This window comes from Physeter macrocephalus, chromosome 12 (genome assembly GCF_002837175.3).
Source record: "Physeter macrocephalus isolate SW-GA chromosome 12, ASM283717v5, whole genome shotgun sequence".
NCBI classification, from domain to species: Eukaryota; Metazoa; Chordata; class Mammalia; order Artiodactyla; family Physeteridae; genus Physeter; species Physeter macrocephalus.
The window spans coordinates 87620975-87640324 of NC_041225.1; the positions used below are offsets into that span (position 1 = coordinate 87620975).

The 19350-nt window shown below is 47.5% G+C and overlaps 1 protein-coding gene across 7 annotated transcripts in view; it reads right to left on the bottom strand.

Moving 5' to 3' along the window:
* SFXN5 (sideroflexin 5) overlaps positions 1 to 19350 on the bottom strand; it is a 117338-nt gene that overhangs the window by 73823 nt on the left and 24165 nt on the right. For 5 of the 7 annotated variants that reach the window (XM_028496904.2, XM_055089247.1, XM_055089246.1 and 2 more), the window contains exons 4-6: positions 4632 to 4658; positions 4086 to 4140; positions 2074 to 2099 (exon numbers count right to left, since the gene is read on the bottom strand). In XM_028496904.2, coding sequence (XP_028352705.1) covers positions 2074 to 2099; positions 4086 to 4140; positions 4632 to 4658 — 108 coding nt within the window. Of the gene's footprint in view, positions 1 to 2073; positions 2100 to 4085; positions 4141 to 4631; positions 4659 to 12878; positions 13021 to 14797; positions 14840 to 19350 lie in introns of those variants that run through there. The other 2 variants (XM_028496907.2, XM_055089248.1) reach the window with 2 other exon arrangements.

The window sequence follows — 19350 nt, forward strand, 5'->3', positions numbered from 1 at the left end:
TTTTTTTTCTTAGATTCCATATATATGTGTTAGCATACGGTATTTGTTTTTCTCCTTCTGACTTACTTCACTGTGTATGACAGACTCTATCTGTCAGGTCTATCCACCTCATTACAAATAACTCAGTTTCATTTCTTTTTATGGCTGAGTAATATTCCATTGTATATATGTGCCACATCTTCTTTGTCCATTCATCTGTTGATGGACACTTAGGCTGATTCCATGTCCTAGCTATTGTAAACAGAGCTGCAATGAACATTTTGGTACATGTGAAGTCATGATTTTTAAAAAGTTGTATGTCCTAGCTCTGTCTGCTAAGAGGGCCTAGAAACAATGACACACCAGTAACAATGAGCACACCTAATTATTCAGATTTTGGTTTCTAAATACCATTCCCCTCTAAAAGGAACCAGGGCTCTTTGGAGAAATGGGGCAGAGAAACTACAAGATGAGTTTGGAATATCCATATATTGTGCCAGAAAGTATTGAAGTACGTACTCATAGCATAAAAAAGACATGTCAAATGACACTGAAATTGCTTTAAAGGGTTTCTATTGGTCAAATTTGGTACAATTTGTATATAAAAATGAATAATGAAAAAAGTAAATTCCTATCCACTGAATACAAAAAATATACAAGACCATACTGATAGTTTTAAAAAACAAGAAAATGGGAGGCAGAAGGGAAGACCTTTATTTACAGGAGGCTGCCAATTAATAAACATAGAATGAATGATATTTATGAAATATATAGGAAACTTTCAGACTAGGTAAATATCCTGTTCCCGATCAGTTTTTCACTTAGTGGTTTTAACATCTGTTGGTCATTCTTGTCTGTTTCCTGCTTTAGGCTAAGATGAAAAAAAGTTACTATAAACATTTATATATAGATCTTTGTGTGGACATATGTATTCACTTCTCTTGAAGTAAATACCTAAATGTAGGATTGCTGGCTCACATTGTAGGTGTATGTTTATAAGAAACTGCAATACCATTTTCCACATACACCTGCCCCGATCCCAATCCCAATTCTAGGATCACATCCCGCATTTAGTTGTTATCTCTTTAGCCTCCTAGGTACAATGCAAGAGAAATGAGGATGTGTGTAGGGGTGTGTGTGTGTGTGTGTGTGTGTGTGTGTGTGTGTGCGTGTGTGTGTGTGCATGTGTGCATGTGTGTGTATCTCTCTATATATATCCTCTAAAAGACTTGTACAATCATGTTCAAAGCATGTTGTTGTAAACTCCAAACTGGAAACAACCCAAATGTCTACCGACAGTTGGATGAATAAAGAAATTTCAATATAGTTATAGCAGTGGAATATTATACAGCCACGAAAAAGAACAAACTAATACTACATATAACAATAAGTCTCATAAACAATTGGGTGAAAGAAGCCAAGTCCCCAAAAAGTACATTTATATAAGTGATTCCATTTAAAGTTCAATAACAGGCAAAATGAGAATATAATGAAGGAGTCAGAAAAGTGGTTCCCTGTGAGGTTAGTGACTGAGAGGGGTACATAAGAGGTATCTGAGACACTGGTAATGCACTATATCTTTATCTAAGTGATATTTACTTAGATGAGCGCACTTTGTGAAAACTTATCAAGCTATACATTTATGACAAATGCACCCTTTCTGTACATTTGCTTTACTCCAATATAAAAAGATTAACAGTAAGCTTAATCCTGACTTCAAAACAGAACAAAAATAATGCTGAATTTTCCAGTTTTCAGAAGGCACCCTTACTTTCCAACTTCCCAAGCTTTCTGGGGAAACTTCCCTGTAATCAAACCAGCATGTCCTAATTAACGACAATACTTGGAATGGGAAATATACAGGGATGAAGGCACTTTGAGGCCCTGTTGGGTGTACATTGGCACACCTTCTACGGAAAGAGGTTTGACAATACACATCAAGAGAATTAAAAAGAAATATATGATATTTTCTCCAGTGAGTCCCCTCCAGGAATTTATCCTAAATCAACAACTCAAATATTTATGAACAGAGATGTAAAGTTATACATTAAAAATTTTTTTTAGAAAAGAAAACCCTTTGAAGGTAATACTTACAATTGGCGTCCCGAAAGGAATGTAACCTGTGAGAGGACAGAGAGAAGAGTTGGGTTTTATAATCCCACCTGACTCTGCCCCACCTGCCTTTCAACTGGGAGGCCAGAGAGACTTCTGGCCTAGGTCTTGGCAGTGGCCCCAGGGAGAGGGCTCAGGTCAGTTAAGCAGGAGGCACCTCTAGCCCCAGACCTCTTCCCAGCCCAGCCCTCCCCAAGACAGAGGGCTCCCCTGTGTCCCCCAACCTCCTTGTCTCTGTTCCCCTCAGTCCTCACTCACCCCCAAAGCCAGGGGCCCATTCCTGAAGGAGGTGCCCGCAGCGGGGGTGCCGCCACTCTGCACTTGGTGGTCCTCCCACGATTTCCTCCGGGAGCCACAAAGCCCCGCCAGCCTCACCACAATGTCTCTGGAGGCCCTGGGACGTCCTCCTCCTTCCCTCAGCCTGTCTTTCTAAAACACACCCTTACTTTCCCAGCTTCATGACCATTTCTGGAAAGGGCATTCCCTACCTACCTGAGATGTGTGCCTCTAAGTGCCAGAGCTCTTTGAATCTCTAGGGCCCTGGCTGGACATCCTCAGCAGAGCAGGAAAGGGCTGGCATGAAGTGCAGCTGGGCCCTGGCCGTCTCCCCACGGCTCAGGGCCCCCAGACTATGGCAAGGCCCCCTCCCCCAGCCTCACTGCTGTAGATGGGCATCCTCCTGTCCCAGCCGCTAACTTACGGCAGCCAGTCAGCTGGTGGCCCAGCAGCAGGGAACCACACGTGCACGGGTTACATCTAGAGCAAAGGTTGGTGTCCTGCGTGTGCATATTTGTACACATGAGCCGCCACTCTCCTACCTGCACCCCTCCAGGGAGAGGCCCAAAGACTGATCAGAGAATCGCAGAATAAGCCAGTCTCAGGGGGAGAGCCTGCTATGGCCCCACGCAGGCACTGGGGAGGACCGACAGCCACAGCTACAAGAGCCTTCACCGCCTTGGAGCTCCTCACGGCAGAGCAAGGGTCACCGGGCACTAACTGCCCGTTTGCACAATGACATCATGTGCTTGTCTATTCTCTCAGCCCCATGAGTTCAGGCTCTCTGAGGGTGGAGACCCTGACTAACCTCCTGGACTGAGAACACTCACTGGTAGGGACCCTTCCTCCAGCCGCCTGAGGGCTTCCCAAGGCAGCAGCCACCAGCCCTCCCACCCGCCCTGTGACTCAGGGGTGGGGGGTATACTCCGTCGCACTGAGAAATGGCATGGAGGAGGTATCAGCACGCTGGTGTGAGTCTGACCTCCGCTGTGTGACTCTGGACAAGGCCCTTAGCCTCTCAGAACCGTAGGCAGGACAACCACGCCGGCCCCAGCCAGTGTATGGGCAAGTGCTTTCTAGGCCATTAAGCTGTACATTACGGAGCTGTCCCTCTAGTGACCACAGGGTAGGGACTTCCTGAGGGCAGGGATCTTATACCCATTCTCTCATTACCCTCTCTGCCCACTGGTCTCCACAGAACGGGAATCCACCTCCCTGTGTGTGTAGTGGTACAAATGTAGTGCATACATTCAGAAGGGCAGGTTAAAAGTAGGACCAGAGGCAAGGGAGTTAGTCTGGGGGTTAACTGCATGAAAAGGCTGAGTAGGGAGCAGGGCTTGGAAGGAAGGCGCGCAGTGTGCACAGGTAAGAGAGGAGTGGCTCATGGAAGGCAGGGCTTTGCCCTGGCAGGCATCACCCTGGGGCTGCTGCTGAGTGAGTGGGGTGTAACCTGGCATTGGGGGCACCAGATTCACCTGTGGAGGCCTCGACTCTACCCCAACTGCTCAGGCAGAAAAGGCAGACAGGCACATTTTAAAAGCTCCATAGGCTGGCCAGTCCTGTACGGTTGAGCCAAAGTGACCATGCAGGTGCGAGTGTGGTCGTGTGTGTAACAGGCTCTGTACGTCCCTCAGGCCAAGCACATCTGGACACTCCTGGAGCTGTGACCATTGTAATCGGCCCAGGCTAGGCAGAACCAGAGGTTCCCAAGGGCTTACCTGACATTCTAAAGGGCATGAAGATCTTCTCATTGGTGTCCGGGTGTAGAATAGCCTGGCAAGAGCCGGGAACAGAGCACAGGGTGACAGCTGGGGAGGGAGATGGGACATGGGAGGGGGGAGGGGGAGGACAGCTCCCCCAGGAAGACTTAGGTGGCCAATGGCTGTATCCCACCTTGCCTTGTGGCCAGTCAATCCTTCCCACCACTTGGGGCAAGAGAAAACCAAACATGGGCCATAAACAGAGCTTCTCCTCCTAACTAGTGCTCAAAGCTGAATGCAGCACAGAGCAGACCATGTCTACCATGCAGGCCCGCTGTCCCCCATGCCACGCACACAACAGGCCCACAATAAGGGTTTTGTGGAAGGAGCCCATGGGGAAGGAGCTCAGGGGGCCCAGGGAAAGGCAGGCTGATCTTAGCTCTAGTCTTCAGAAATTCAGACCCTGGTGCTGGGGAAGAAAGAAGGGGGGTCGGGCCAGGGCAGGGCAGGGCAGGGTCTCTGAGAACAGCAGAAGGGAAGGAAAAGAATCCAAAATTGAATTACCTGCTTGATTTTCTGTGCACTCCAGAGCTGGAAGGAAGGAAGGGAAAGAGAGAAAGAAAGGAAAAGAAAAGAAGAAACAAAGATTAAAAGCACATATCAGTTTAAGGTCTCAAAGCCACATTTTCTAACCAAGGGATCCAGCTCCAAAGGCCTTAAGAGGCTCAGGTTGTCATGGTTGCCCCAGGTCTGGCACCTACCCTGGGCTGGGGGCAGGGTGGCATCAGGGGGTAGGTAGGAAGGCCAGAGATCCCAGAACAGCAGAGCTGAGGGATCTCACACAGATTATTTAAACCAAGGGTTCTCAACTCTGGCTGCGCTGTAAAATTACTTGAAGAATTCTTCCAGCATTTTCCTAACACTCCCTAGTTCATTTTAAGGTGTGGCCAGGTAAGAAGCCCTGATTTAAATGAAGATACTTCAGCTGTCTCCCAGAATCACTAGAGGCAGCACAGCATAATTTTTCAGAGCTACACAGACTGCCTGGATCCCTGGATTTGCCACTTCTACCTCTGAGCCTCAATTTCCTCATCTGTAAAATGGGGATAATAGCTGTGCTCTAACATTGTTGAAGAGGCATATGAAAAGTGCCTGGAGCAGTGCTGAACACATAGTAGGTGCTTTACAAGTGCTAAATCTTGTAGATATTATTATTCCTATTTTTGTTATTGTTATAAGAAGGTTGTGTGCTTTCAAATGATTGAGGAGGTTGTCTCTTCCAGCACAGCATGGTGGGGACGGGCTGGAGAACAATTTGTCAATTCCTTCTAATGATAAAAATACTGCATTTCATTGACTCTAAGACATCGTTGCTCCTAAGACATACTATTATGTGCCACTAAGAAAGAAAACTATGGGGTTTCCCTGGTGGCGCAGTGGTTAAGAATCTGACTGCCAACGCAGGAGACACGGGTTTGAGCCCTGGTCCGGGAAGATCCCACATGCCACGGAGCAACTAAGCCCGTGTGCCACAACTACTGAGCCCACGCTCTAGAGCCCACGAGCCACAACTACTGAGCCCACGTGCCATAACTACTGAAGCCCGTGTGCCTAGAGCCTGTGCTCCTCAACAAGAGAAGCCACCGCCATGAGAAGCCCGCGCACCGCAACAAAAGAGTAGCCCCCACTCACCGCAACTAGAGAAAAGCCCGCATGCAGCAACGAAAACCCAACGCAGCCATAAATTAATTAATTAATTTTTTTAAAAAAACAGTGGCATAATGCCAAGACGTCCATCAGTTAAAAGACTCATCCCATTTAAGAGATGATAAAATGTGATAAAATAGCCTTTTTAGAACCAAGAAAATATGGCAAGTAAAATTTTACATTGTGGGCAAACCAAAGGCCAGTGCATTTTTAACAGAGCAAGAAGGGTATGAGGTAAGAGGGGAGACGTGGTCAGCATTGATGTTTAAAGTTTTATAACGGAATAGTTATGTTTCATTTATACGGCAATGTTGTCATCTGCGGTATAAAGTAAGCTGCAGAATGCTACTGGGTAACAATAATAGAGCTATAAAATTGATATACAAATCTTCTTCGACTTACAGTGGGGTTATGTGCCAATAAACCCATTGTAAGTTGAAATTATTTAACATACCGAAAGTACCAAACGTCATAGCTTAGCCTGGCCCACCTTACATGTGCACAGAACACTTACATTAGCCTACAGTTGGGCAAAGTCATCTAACACAGAGGCTATTTTATAATATAGTACTGAATATCTCATGTAATTCATTGAATACTGTACTGAAAGTGAAAAACAGACTGGTCGTGTGGGTGCATAATGGTTCTAAGTGTATGGGTGGTTTCCCTCTCGATCTCGTGGCTGACGGAGAAATGCAGCTCGCTGCCTGCCCAGCATCACGAGAGTATCAGACCACGTAACACTAGCCAGGAAAAGATCAAAATTCACAATTCAAAGTACAGTTTCTACTGAATGCATATCGTTTTCAGACAGTCATAAAGTCTATAAATTGTAAGTTGAGCCATCGTAAGTCAAGGACCATCTGTATTAAAGTTTATCCATTTTACTAACAGCAGTCCCTTAAGCCTAATTCACAGCCTAATCACTCTGATTTTAGATACATTTCAAACATATTTGATTGTCTGCTATTCCAGACCCAGAAAGATTAGAGGCGGTAGATTTTTTGTGTCTGTGTATGGTACGCGGGCCTCTCACTGTTGTGGCCTCTCCCGTTGCGGAGCACAGGCTCCAGATGCGCAGGCTCAGCGGCCATGGCTCACGGGCCCAGCCGCTCCGCGGCATGTGGGATCTTCCTGGACCGGGGCACGAACCCGTGTCCCCTGCCTCAGAAGGTGGACTGTCAACCACTGCGCCACCAGGGAAGCCCGGCAGTAGATTTTTTTTCTTAATTATATTTGAGGAACAGAGGGGACTAAAGAAAGAAAAACCAAATGTAGAATCACTGTTAGCCAGAGACAGTATGCGAGACCATAACAGCAGAGAGGTAAAAAAAAAAAATGATAAAAGGTTGATCTTTCTTTGCTCAGAAAGTGCCTTCTGCAGTGCATCTCACCGCGTCCCAACATCATCCCAGGTGCGACCCCAGGCCCTGGGCACAGACTCCTAACACCCCATGCTCTCCACCCCAAATCAGAATCTCCTGGGTCCGGGTCCCCTCACCCTGTACAGTCATAGCCCAGCTCCTCAGAGCAGGGGCCTGCCTTTGAGTGCCGGCCCCCACCATCTCCTAGAGCCATGCACACAGCAAATCTAAAGCTATTTATTTTTAAAAACAACTCAAGATCTCTTCATACAATTCTTATAAATAAAGAAAAAAAATCCCCATGATTCTGATGAACAGCCTGGGCTGAAAACACTGATCTAAGACATTAAAGAACAGTGTAAAGAGCAGGTGTTAGGACCAGACAGCCTGCATTCCAATCACTTACTGGAAGTGTGGCCCTGGGCAAATTACTTTGCCTCCATGCCTCAGTTTCTCCATTAGTACAATGGGGTGTTGTAAGGGCAGGGCGGGGACTATACTTGGTGCTCCTGGCAGCTGGCATTTCACTTTGGGCACACAACTAAGTCTATGTGTTCCAGCCTCCCCCACAGTCAGATGGCCTCACATGGCCGGGTACTAGCTAATGGACTGTGGGTGGAAGTGGAGTTCACCACTTCCAGGCTTGGCCCCAAAGCCTCCCACAGAGGATCCAGAGGAGGACAATGAGGCCCTAGAAGACAGTAAAGCCAGAGGTAAAAGGAGCCTGGCCTCTGGACAACGGCATATGCCAAGTTCCTGAGCTGCACTGGACTCTGACACAAGTGAGAAACAGACCTTACTGTGTAAGTCCCTGAAATCCAGGGGTTGTTTGTTACAGCACTTGGCTTATACTGACCGATACAGAGGTCCACTGAGACACGCATAGCTGAAATACTTGGCCCCTAGATCATGTTCCATAAATGCCTAACATAGAGGGGGAGTCAGTCAAATGAGCAGTATTGCGGTACGCGGGCCTCTCACTGTTGTGGCCTCTTCCGTTGAGGGGCACAGGCTCCGGACGCGCAGGCTCAGCGGCCATGGCTCACGGGCCCAGCCGCTCCACGGCATGTGAGATCTTCCCGGACCGGGGCACGAACCCGTGTCCCCTGCATCGGCAGGCAGACTCTCAACCACTGCGCCACCAGGGAAGCCCGAGCAGTATTTTTTTAAAAGGACTTAATTATTTTTCAAAATAACTTCATCTCTATTGTCTTATTCTTACAACATGCCTGTGAGGTGGGTAGACTACTTTCAGAAAAGGCAACTCATCTCAGAGAGACTAAGTGACTCAGCCATGGTTCCAGGGGCCTCGTGGCAGGATGGAGATGGGCACCCAAGCCTCCTTGCCTACAGACTTGTGTCCCCCCTGTTCTCCAGGGGCCCTCTGGAGCACACCGATGTCTGGTCTGGGCAGGGTGACAGCCAGGCCTGAGGCACGAGAAGAGGAAGAAGTTTGGCTGACATCATCTGAGGTCCCAGAACCTCCCTTTGCAGCCGGGCAGCAGATGCTCCTCCCCAACACCTGTTCCTCCCCTCCCGCCCAAGTCCAGCCAAGCAGCCCTTGTAATCCATAGCTGCATCTGTGTCCCTCAGGTTAAAGGACTGCCTCTCCGCCCCCACCCAGAGAGCAGTGATGGAGACTCAGGCAGCACCGGCTCGGCAGCAAAGGCAGAAGTTCAGCATAGGTGTGAGCAGGCAAGGCCAGAAGCCCAGAGCTCACAGGCGTGTTCTCCAACCGCGATGACACCTCCACACACCGCCCAGGCAGGCTACTGTCACAGATAAGTGGCAATGGTCCCATTAACTATTTGAGTCTCATACTTAGAAATCTGTTTGCATAGGACGGATGAGAAAAGTAAAGCTCAGAGCCACGCCCAGGGTCTCGGAGGTGGAGCCAGAACTACAGCTCGTGACCTGGGACGCAGACTCATTCAGTCACATTTAGTGAATAAGTGCTATGTGTCAGACACCTTTCTGAGGGCTTTGTACATATTAACTTATTAATCTCCTCAACAACCCTATGAGGCAGGGACTAGTATATCACCCATTTTATAGATGTGGAAACCGAGGCACTGAGATATTTAGTGATTTGCCCAAAATCCCACGGCAGCACTGGGATTTGAACCCGAGCAGTCTGGTTCCATAACCCCCACTCTTGAATCCCCATGTGCCATCTCTAAACGCTAGCATACCAGTGCATACTGTTCTGTCCCTTTAGGCATCTAGCATATATATGTGGAGACCTTTCCACATCAGAGCATGGAGAGCAGCCTTATTCTTCCTAATAGAAACGTTGAATGAATATATTGTAAACTGCACCCTACTGGTGGACTTTTAAGCTATTTCCCATCTTTTCCTTATTGTGATAAAATATAAATAACATTAAATTTACCATTTAACCATTTTTAAGTGGCAGTTCGGTGGCATTAAGTACATTCACATTGTTGTACACCACCAGCCATCTCCAGAATTTTTTCATCTTCCCCAACTGAAACTCTGTACCCAGTAAGTACTAACACCCCAGTGCTCCTTCCCTCAGCTCCTGGCAACTACCATTCTACTTTATGTCTCTGTGAATTTGACCACTCTAGATATTTCATATAAGTAGAATCATACAATATTTGTCCTTTTGTGACTGTCCCAATTTTTGCTATTATAACCATGCTCCACTGAATGTCCCTGGAGTTATCACTATTATATCATTAGCACTTAAAGGAAAAGGATAAATGTATGCAGATATCTCTGGAAGGATACAGAAGAAACTGATGGTTACTCTAGGGAGAAGAAGTGGGAAACTGGGAGACAGGGAAAGGGAAACTTATTTTTTATTCTATACTTTTTTCATAGCTTTAGAATTCCGTAGATTGTTCACGTGTTACCTACTCAAAAATGATTGTTAAAAATTTAAGAGTAAACACTAGAAAAATAGAAATAGCAGGCACAACTTCCAAGCCCCTTATTGACCTCTATGGCATAGACTGTTAACTTTCCGACAAAACCTATGCCCCTTCGTCCACAGTAATAGAAAGGTAGCAGGCAGGTGGCTGACCTGCTGCACTACATTCCCCAGCCTCCGTTGCAGTTAGGCTTATCCATGTGACTGAGTCCTCCAGTGGCATCCGAGGGGAAGTGAGGTGTGCCTTTCCCTGGCTAGCACCTCCCAGCCTATATTTGCTGTCACCGGCCTGTGAGCCAGAGCAAGGATGTGGCTGCAGTGCAGCCTGGGCTGTGCAGAGAGGAGGACCCAAGGAGATGGTGGAGAAACATGATGGAAGGAGCCTGGGTTCCTGAATGATCCTGTGGAGCAGAGCCGCCTGCCCACCTGGAACTCAAACTATTACATGGAAGAGAGATAAACGTCTATCTTATTTGAGCTGGTGTGTTTTGAGATCATTTCATTACAGCAGTTAGTATAACCCTAACTAATGTAACCCATTTGGAGTTTTGGGAAACCGTTTCCCATGATGTCAGAGAAGCCTTTCCAGCAGAGAGAGGAAGGAATGAGCACTAAGTAGTGTTGAGGCTCTTCTCATGGCATCTGGCAGTGCTCCCACCTCAGGAGGTTTGGGGGTGAGTTGGGAGGGACAGCTCCATTTTAAATTAAACTTCCTAGTCATGACCTGATCTCATTTGGGTTCATCCCATCTCCAGGCTGCAGCAACAATAGCCAGGGTTGCAGATTTGGGGCCTGGCTTAGCCAGTAACTCACATGGTCTTCCTGTGCAAGTCATCTGTCCTTAGACTTACATTGTTTTTTTAATTTAATCGTACAGGAGGTGGAAGCTAGTCCCTCCAGGATCCCTTCTCGTCTGATGATGCAAGGCCCAGCTTACAGAGAGCACAGGAAAAGGACTCGGGTCTGACTCTTTAGGTCTGGGCTTTTCCCTGAAACCAGCTGGACCCATGGGTCGGATGCTGGATGCAGAAATGGCAGCAGATACCACCCACAAGCCAAGAGCTGGTTGCTAGTTTGCAGTTTAATGAGCCAGCCCTGCAAACAGGTTACAAACAAGGATAGTCCTGGAATGTAAAGCATTTGATGGGAGGCCAAAGGAGGTGCAATGGACAGTCCATCCACATTGAGAATTTAGGACAGGGAGGCCCCCGCATCTTCTGTCAGCCCACCAAAGCAGCTCCACTTTAAAGTACAATTCCTCAGTGTGACCTGATCTCCTTTGGGCTCAGCCATCTCTCTCTGTGCCTCTGGCTGAACATTAAAAAGTGCAGCCCTGATCCCTTAGAACTTACTGGCTGCAGCAACAAACCAATGTGGATGTGACTTTGGACCTTTCTTGATTTCTCAACTTGGAGAATGAGGACACAGAAGGTGTGGGGAAATAGTTGGGTGAGAGGTTGCTGGAACAATGCAGAAGTTTGCTGATTTCAGAAATGGCCTAAGTCTCAGCTGAGCTGCCATCTGAACCTATTAAAAACCCAGTGTAGAAGCCAAGGGAGGGGTAGAGAGTGGGCCCCAAACAAGCTTCAGGAGGAGAAGCCCTGCCTTCTCAGGGCAGACACCTCTAGTGCCCAGACCCCAGATGGAGGAGTCACTGCCCAGGCCCTGTCCCCAGTCTGGTTCCTTCCGAGCTGCTTCTCCAAACCTCTGAAGCAGCAAAGACAGAGCCTATTTAAAACAACCTCCAGAAGGTAATTAAACAGAGCCTGAAGGGGATCCTTCTGTAAGGCAGAGGATGCCTCCATAAAACAACAAGAAATCTTCGTAATTTATCGTTTGGGCCAATCCCATTATTCCTCACCATTAATTTTGCTGCCATGGTTACTCCCAGGTAATAGATACAAATGTATATCTATGTGGGGCAAAGGTACTCCCCAGTTCTACAGATGAAAGGAGAAAGAACATCCCCGCTCATTCTGCTACACAACACACATTAGCAGTCGCGACTTTCGTGTACACACAGCTTCTCTCTCTTAAGAGGCCAGACCCTGCAGTCAAACCATTTTCTGGGAATTGGAATTCCAGATCTCCTACTTGTGATTTGGGGCAATTTACTTAATCTTTCTGAGCCTCCATTTCCTCATTTGTGATATAGGAATATGAATACTTACTTTCAAGGTTCTTGTGACGATTAAAGAAAATTCATTTATCCAACAAATATTTACTGAGCACCTGTTATTTGCTGGGCACTGCTCTAGGCACTAAGAATATATCAGTGAAAAAAGAGACCAAAAATCTCTGCTTCTGTAGAGCTCACATGCTTGTGCGGACAAACAATAAAAACAATAAAAAGTAAATTTTCTCATATGTTAGAAGGATGAGGGCTTCAAGAAACATGGGAAAGTAGGACAGGGTAAGGATAGGGAGTGTGTACTAGCAGCAAGCATGGATTTTTTTAAAAAATTTATTGCAGTAGGGTCCTCGCAAAAGGAGGGGTGAAGGATGGGGAATACTCAGGGGACACAGGAACACAGTGACATGACCAGGGCCACAGCTCCTGTCATAGGGGAGAGGGGTGAAAAGACCAGGGCTGGAGCTGGGGTGGTAGAGGGAAGGGGGAGACACTGAGGCTGCATCTCCCCACCCCCAGAAGCATCTCTAGTCCCTGGATCCCCCCCACTGGCCATGGGCCCCCAAAATTCCATCTCTTGTCCTGCCTCTGACCCTAGTGGCTCCTTCTTTTGCTTCCCTTGACTTTTCTTTCCCCGGAGAAATTCTCAAGTAGGATGATGTATAGTAAGGTGGTCAGGGTAGTTTTCATTGAGGTGACTTTGGAGGAAATACCTGAAGGAGGGAGTGAGCCATGCAGATATCTGGTTGGAGATTATTCTGTCCAGCAGAACAGCCAGTGCAAAGGCCCTGAGGCAGAGTGGGCCTCCCAAGCATGTTTGAGGGACATCAAGGAGGCCAGTGTGACTGAAGTGGACTGAATAAGGGAAAGAGTAGTAGGAGACAAAATGAGAGAGGAATTGGGGTGTTGCAGCTTGTGCTAAGGACTGTGGCTTTTACTCTGAGTACTATAGCTGTGGTTCTTAACAGGAGGGCAATTTTTCACCAGGGGCCATCTGGAAATGTCTGGTTGCCATTAATTGGTACCCAATGGGTAGAAGCCAGGGGTGTTGCTAAATGTCCTACAGTGCACAGGACAGCCCCACGACAAAGAACCATCCAGCCCCAAATGCCAATCATGCTGAGGCCGAGAAACCCTGGAGCAGAGAACCGTGTAATGTATATTCTCACAGATCACTCCGAGTACTATATTGGGAAAGAGCAGAGGGGGCCCAGGTAGAATGGGGAGACCACCCAGGAGGCCACCACAATGACCCAGCCAAGAGATGAGTCTACAGCACCTAGTACAACTCCTAGCACATCATACATATGCTTCAGCTAATACTAATCACTTGCCTATTTTGTGCTAACAATAAGGGCCAACCTGTAGCTGCCCCAGAGGGGCTGAGTGCTGATCAGGACCCCAGAAGTCTCTGGCTAGGGGTCAGGGTAAGAGGGGGGTGTCAGCCAAGCTTCTGACAATCCTGCTGATACCCAGAGAAGATTCAGGGTGCAAGTATTTTTAACTCTCCAGTATCATCTCTTCTATTTTCAGCAAAGCCCAAACACAGCTGACCCCATTTCTGCTCTGCCAGGGGAGGAGACTGGCAGGATCTCTTACATCTCTGCTGCCCTTTCTTGGCGGGTTGCAGGCAGAATCCATCCTACATGGGGCCTCTGAGCAACCAATATGCTATGCTGGGTGCTGCGTAGGCTCGGAGTAAGGTGGGCGGGTTCCCAGCCTCTGGGGAATGTGTAATGATGGGCCAGAACAGCCACTCAGAAGCCTACAGTGGCTCCCCAGAGACGTGCCCCCCTCACTCCTGACCACCCCAGTCGCTCCCAAGCTGGTTTCCTTATCGGCAATTACCCCTCCCCATCTACCTGGCACAGAATGATCTGATCACAGTTCCACTGTCCTGCTCCTCCCTTGCTGCAGTACAACACAGCCAGCATCTCTCTGTGTTTCAAAAACTTTCACAACCTAGCCCGAAACTTCCCAGCTTCCTCTCTCAACTTCTCTCCCTCTCATCACACTCTCTCTCTCTTTCTCTCTCCACTCTACTTCTCGGCCTTTGTCTGTGACTTACGGGGACATCCCTCCCAGGCCTTGGGTCTCTCCCTACGTTCTACATCCAACCACTTGCGTTCCCCTGCATGAAGCCCTTCCTCAGCACCTGCGTTCTCAGGAGTCTCTCACCGCTGAACTCCTACTACCGTAGCGTAACTCCAAACTGCCTCGCCACCAGCCTACCTCCAGGCGTCTGCTTACCTGTGCGCCTGCGTGGGAGCTGGCTGCGTGAGGACAGGAACCTGTCCCGCGCCCACCTGCTGCAGTGCCTTTCACGTACCGGGTGCCCTGCAGATGCCCATGACCTGGCCTGGCAGAGTTAACCACACAGTGTGACTAGGGCTGCGAGACATGCACACACACCAAGCTCCTCTGACAGCACCCCTACCCCACCCACTCACTCTGCCCTGTGTTAGCATACACATTCCACTCCAGAGTATCACCTTCCCTTCCAAATCCACCTTCAGATAGTGGGTGAGAGGTGGGCATTGGATCTTCCAGGCCCAGCGTTCCTGTCCCACCACATACTAGTTATGTGACCTGAGGTAAGTAATATAATCTCTCTGAGCCTCAGTTTTCTTACCTTTAAAATGGGGTTAATATAGGCATCTACCAAACAGCATTTCTGTGAAGATTAATTGAGATAATACTTGTAAAGTGCAAATATTAACACAGCTCCTGGCCCTTGGTGAGCTCGCAGTGAGTGGTGGCTCATTACCACGGGGGAGCGTTCCATACTGAACCCCACCCATCTCCATCCACGTTAAACCATTCCAGCAAGGCCCTGGCATATAAAATGCACACAGCACAGCAAACAACCAGAAACGTAGCTGCCCGGGCTTACGTTTTTGCTCTCATCTATGGCTTTGTTGTTTAACTGATAGCTGCAGTCCTTATTAGGGTTCCTAGCCCATCAAATTTCTACCTGTCAAGCCCAAAGAGTAAATTATACTTATTTTTATTTTATCCTCAGGACTAATTTTTCATCGGTATAGCAACCTTTCAACAAGTTAACAGTCTCTGGAGGAGATATCAGTCACCCGCTAACCAAGGCCATCAGGGGGGAATAAACTATCAATCTGCTTGCACAAACCCCCTGGTGGGATGTTGTAACTGGAGGGCAGGTTAGATAACAAATTAGTGCATAGGATACCCAGTGGTGCCCATGACATCGGGACAGGCCCACAGGCATCAAGACACAGCCACGGGCTTCTGACTCACACACCTGCAAAAGGACATCAGGGCAGGCACAGAGCCCAAGAACACACAAGGCCGCTCTCCACAATGAGGTCAAGAACCATCCTGGGCCTCTTCAGACAGCACAGGCATAACCCTTGAGCAGGGCCAGGCTGAACCAGGAATGGGGACTTCATGAATTCCCGACCGCTGAGGCTTCCCCAGATCCTGAGCTGGTATGTCACCACCCATCCTTTCTTCCTGTGGCTCTGGAAGCCAGAGGGGTTGTGGCTCTGCAGATGAGGCCCAGTGAGGAAAGCACTGTGAGATCTGCAGCAGAGCCCAATCCCAATGCTCTGGGGAGCCAGGAGGGCGGGGGACTGGCAATCTGCTTATTAGGGGGACTGAGAAGCAGGCCCACACCTAGAGCACTGTGCTACCCAGCCTCCAGATGGACACTGCAGGCATTACCAGCGTGAGCCAGAACTGGGAAGTACAGCTAGTGCCAGGGCCCCCCCACCCTCTCCCCTCCCCCCAGCTCCCTGGAGGCACATGGGGGCTTTCAGGATAGAAAACAAAGGAGGCCCAGAAAACAAGACAGGCAGCTTTAAGCTACTGAAGGAAGCAAAGAGGGGAAACAGGGCCTCATTCCCCAAACTCTGAAAGCAGGAAGGAGTCCCAAGGGGTGAAGACAGGCTAGAGGGGAGCTTGGGCTGGGAGCAGACACAGGATCAGGAAGGGCCTGGAGGCTGGACCACCCCTGACAGGTGCACGAGGAACTGCCACAGTCTGAGGACTACTCTGGCCTAGAGAGGGGCGTGTCAGGTCACACCACCCAGGCTCCTCGGTGCCCACGGACAGAGGGCAGCACCTCGCTCAGGAATGGGGAGATCCCAGCCTGCCCTCCCTGCTGGCGGCTGCCCCCAACTCAGCAGGCAACGCAGACACCTGAAGACGGACCCTGCCTTACCAGCACTGCAGCGGCTCATGTCACTTCCAGGGCCCCGCACAAGGACATCTGGCCAAGGGGCTGCCTCTGTTGGCACCTCTGCCCTCCCTCCACGTTGTGGGCTGCAGTCCAGCACATTCACCTGTCCCTTCCTCTGGAGGCCCCATTCTCTCTGTGTCCATGACGTGCTTCCTCGCCTGGACTCCTCCTATCCACCACCTCCTCCTCACCAGACCCTACTCATCCCTCAAATCTCAGGCTAAAAATCTCTTCCAGACTCCCCTAGTCTGGGCAGGTTACTCCTCCCTCCGTTCTCCCACAACATCATGTGTTTTCACTGTCGTTGCCTAGATTCTGGGGAGTCCACGAGGCAGGACCCTCCTCTAGCTTCTCCCCTCCTCTCTCAGGCCCTAGCACCAACACTGGCCTGTAGGTGCTCCATAAATACATAGTGAAACAAACTGGACTGGGGAGGGCTGATGGCTTAGCTACCCACCCTATGGAACACCCCACCAGGTACTAGTGTGTCACATGGCAGCTTGGGCTTTGTACCTAAAGGTGCTAGAAGGCAGGGGCGGTGTCTCACAGGGTCACCAACGGAACAGAAGACAAGACAACAGCAGAGGAGAGACAGCAACATGTTTTGGATGGAGAATGAGTAGAGTTTTAGTAACTGATCCAGCAGAGAGGAGGAAGCCTCCCCTCAATGCCCGCAGAAGGCACACTTAAGAAGCTGGGCCATGGGACTTCCCTGGTGGTCCAGTGGTTAAGACTTTATGTTCCAATGCAGGGGGTGGCGGGTTTGATCCCTGGTCGGGGAGCTAAGATCCCACATGCCTCGCCGCCAAAAACCAAAACATAAAAACAGAAGCAATATTGTAACAAATTCAATAAAAACTTTAAAAATGGTCCACATCAAAAAAAAAAAATCTAAAAATAAAAAGAAGCCAGGCCACCACCGCCAGGGCACCAGTAAAGTTCAGGACTTGGAGGGACCAAGCACCCCAGGAACAAAGAGTTAGTCATAGGGCTAAACACAGGGAGTTGGTTGAAAATCTGTATTCAAAGCAGTAGAACCCTTCAGCCTTCCCCACACAGCTAGGTGACTCTTACCACCCTCACCTGTATCCCCCAGACAATGGAAGTTTATCAACCTTCTGGAGAAACTGAATCCAAGTGACTCCAGACTTGGGAACACTAGCCCAGTGGAGAGCGGGAGCAGGTGAGTCTAAAAGCAGGGAAATTAATGAAAATCTGCAAAGTGAATATTGGGACTCCAGCCTCCTTTCCCTACTTGGCTTCCAGAATGTAGAGCAATGAGAAGATACGGTATTTACAAAACAGGAAGAGGATCCTGTTAAAAAGAACAAAGAAAAGAAACAATCAAATAGCTCTCAGAAATTAAAATTATACTAGCTGAAGTTAGAAATTCAATAGACATGCTGAATATAAACTCAAGGAAACTTCCTGTAAAGCCAAGCAGAGGGACAAAGTGAAGGAATAGGAGAGAAGAAAAGGATAAGAAAATCTGAGTGTTAAGCTAAGATGTTGAATATTTGACTAATAGGAATTCCAGAATGAGAAGAAATCATCAAAGAAACAGTATAAGAAAAGTTGCCAGAACTGAGAGATAGGAGTCTTCAGATTGAAAGAGGTCACCAGGAACCCAAAATAATGAATTTTAAAAGAGATGGCATTGTGGAATTTTAGAAATAAACTGTGTAGATAAAGAGAAGATCTTAAACATTCCCAAAGAGAGAAAACAGGTCACTTGCAAAGAATCAGGAATAAAATAGCATTGGCTTTTTCAACAGCTAGACTGGAAGCCAGAAGAGCAATGTCTTCAAAATTCTGAAGTAAAATGATTATCAACCTAAAAATTGGAATTTTCTCCTCAGCCAAACTGTCAGTTAAAGCTGAGTGCAGAATTACAATTACAAATTACCTTTTTTTCAGATCTAAAAGGATTCAAAATTTTCTTCCCATTTGCCTTTTTTTCAGGAAGTCACCAGAAGAGGTGTTCCACCAAAATGAAGGTGTATACCAAAAGGAAGGCCTGGAGCTGGAGGGAGGTGGGCTCCAGAAATGAAAATTTCAGAGAAAAATAATGGAACTGAAGGACAGGAGTCTTCAGATTGAAAGGAGGCTCTGAAAATATCAAAAGGCTGCTACAGGGTGCAGTAAGAATTTGAGATGGTACAAGGAAAACTATGTTAATGAGAAAAAATGAGGCAATTATTAAATCCAGGTAAAACATAAAGTCAAAAAGGAGAAGAAACATAATCATGTACAACAAAGTTGTAATATTATTATATAATTGTAATAATGTGAATATTGAATATCCATAAACCCCAAAACTATGATAACTATTTGGGGAGGGTGATGAGGGTAGGGGAGAGAAATGTGTTTATGGGAGTGAATAATAAGAGAGCTGAATCCTCAACTACCGTAATAGATAATACAAAAGAACTACTTGAGAAATAGCGGTATAGATAAGCATGTTAGTTTGAAATATAGGTTTCTAACTGAAGAAACAGCTAACAGTATTTGCTTCTGGGGAATAGAAATGGGAATTGAGGAGGGATGGGGCAACATACTATTTTTCCTTACAAGTGTTTTAGTCCTATTTGACTTTTTGAACTATGCACATAGATTACTTTGAAAAAAACTGTGAAATTAATTTTTAATAGATTTTAAAATAAAGCTTATGAACAAAAAGAAAAACTTCAGCACATCAACCATCTGTCTCTACAGTCACTAGAGCTCTAGAGCTGCCGTCTAAACTACATCTCCCTACCCTCCCCCAAACTAAACAAAACCATCAACATTTCAATTAGTTCTAATTCAAGTTCCTACATGATATAAAAAAATGAAATTACAGTGTTTTAGCCTCATCCCCACCATCCTCCCCAATCTTTCCCACCCTCAATCTGAACTTTTGGGTAGTGGTATGCTGGTAAATGTTTAATACTTGATTCTTTGAGAAAAAAGTCCTGATTTATAGTATTTGC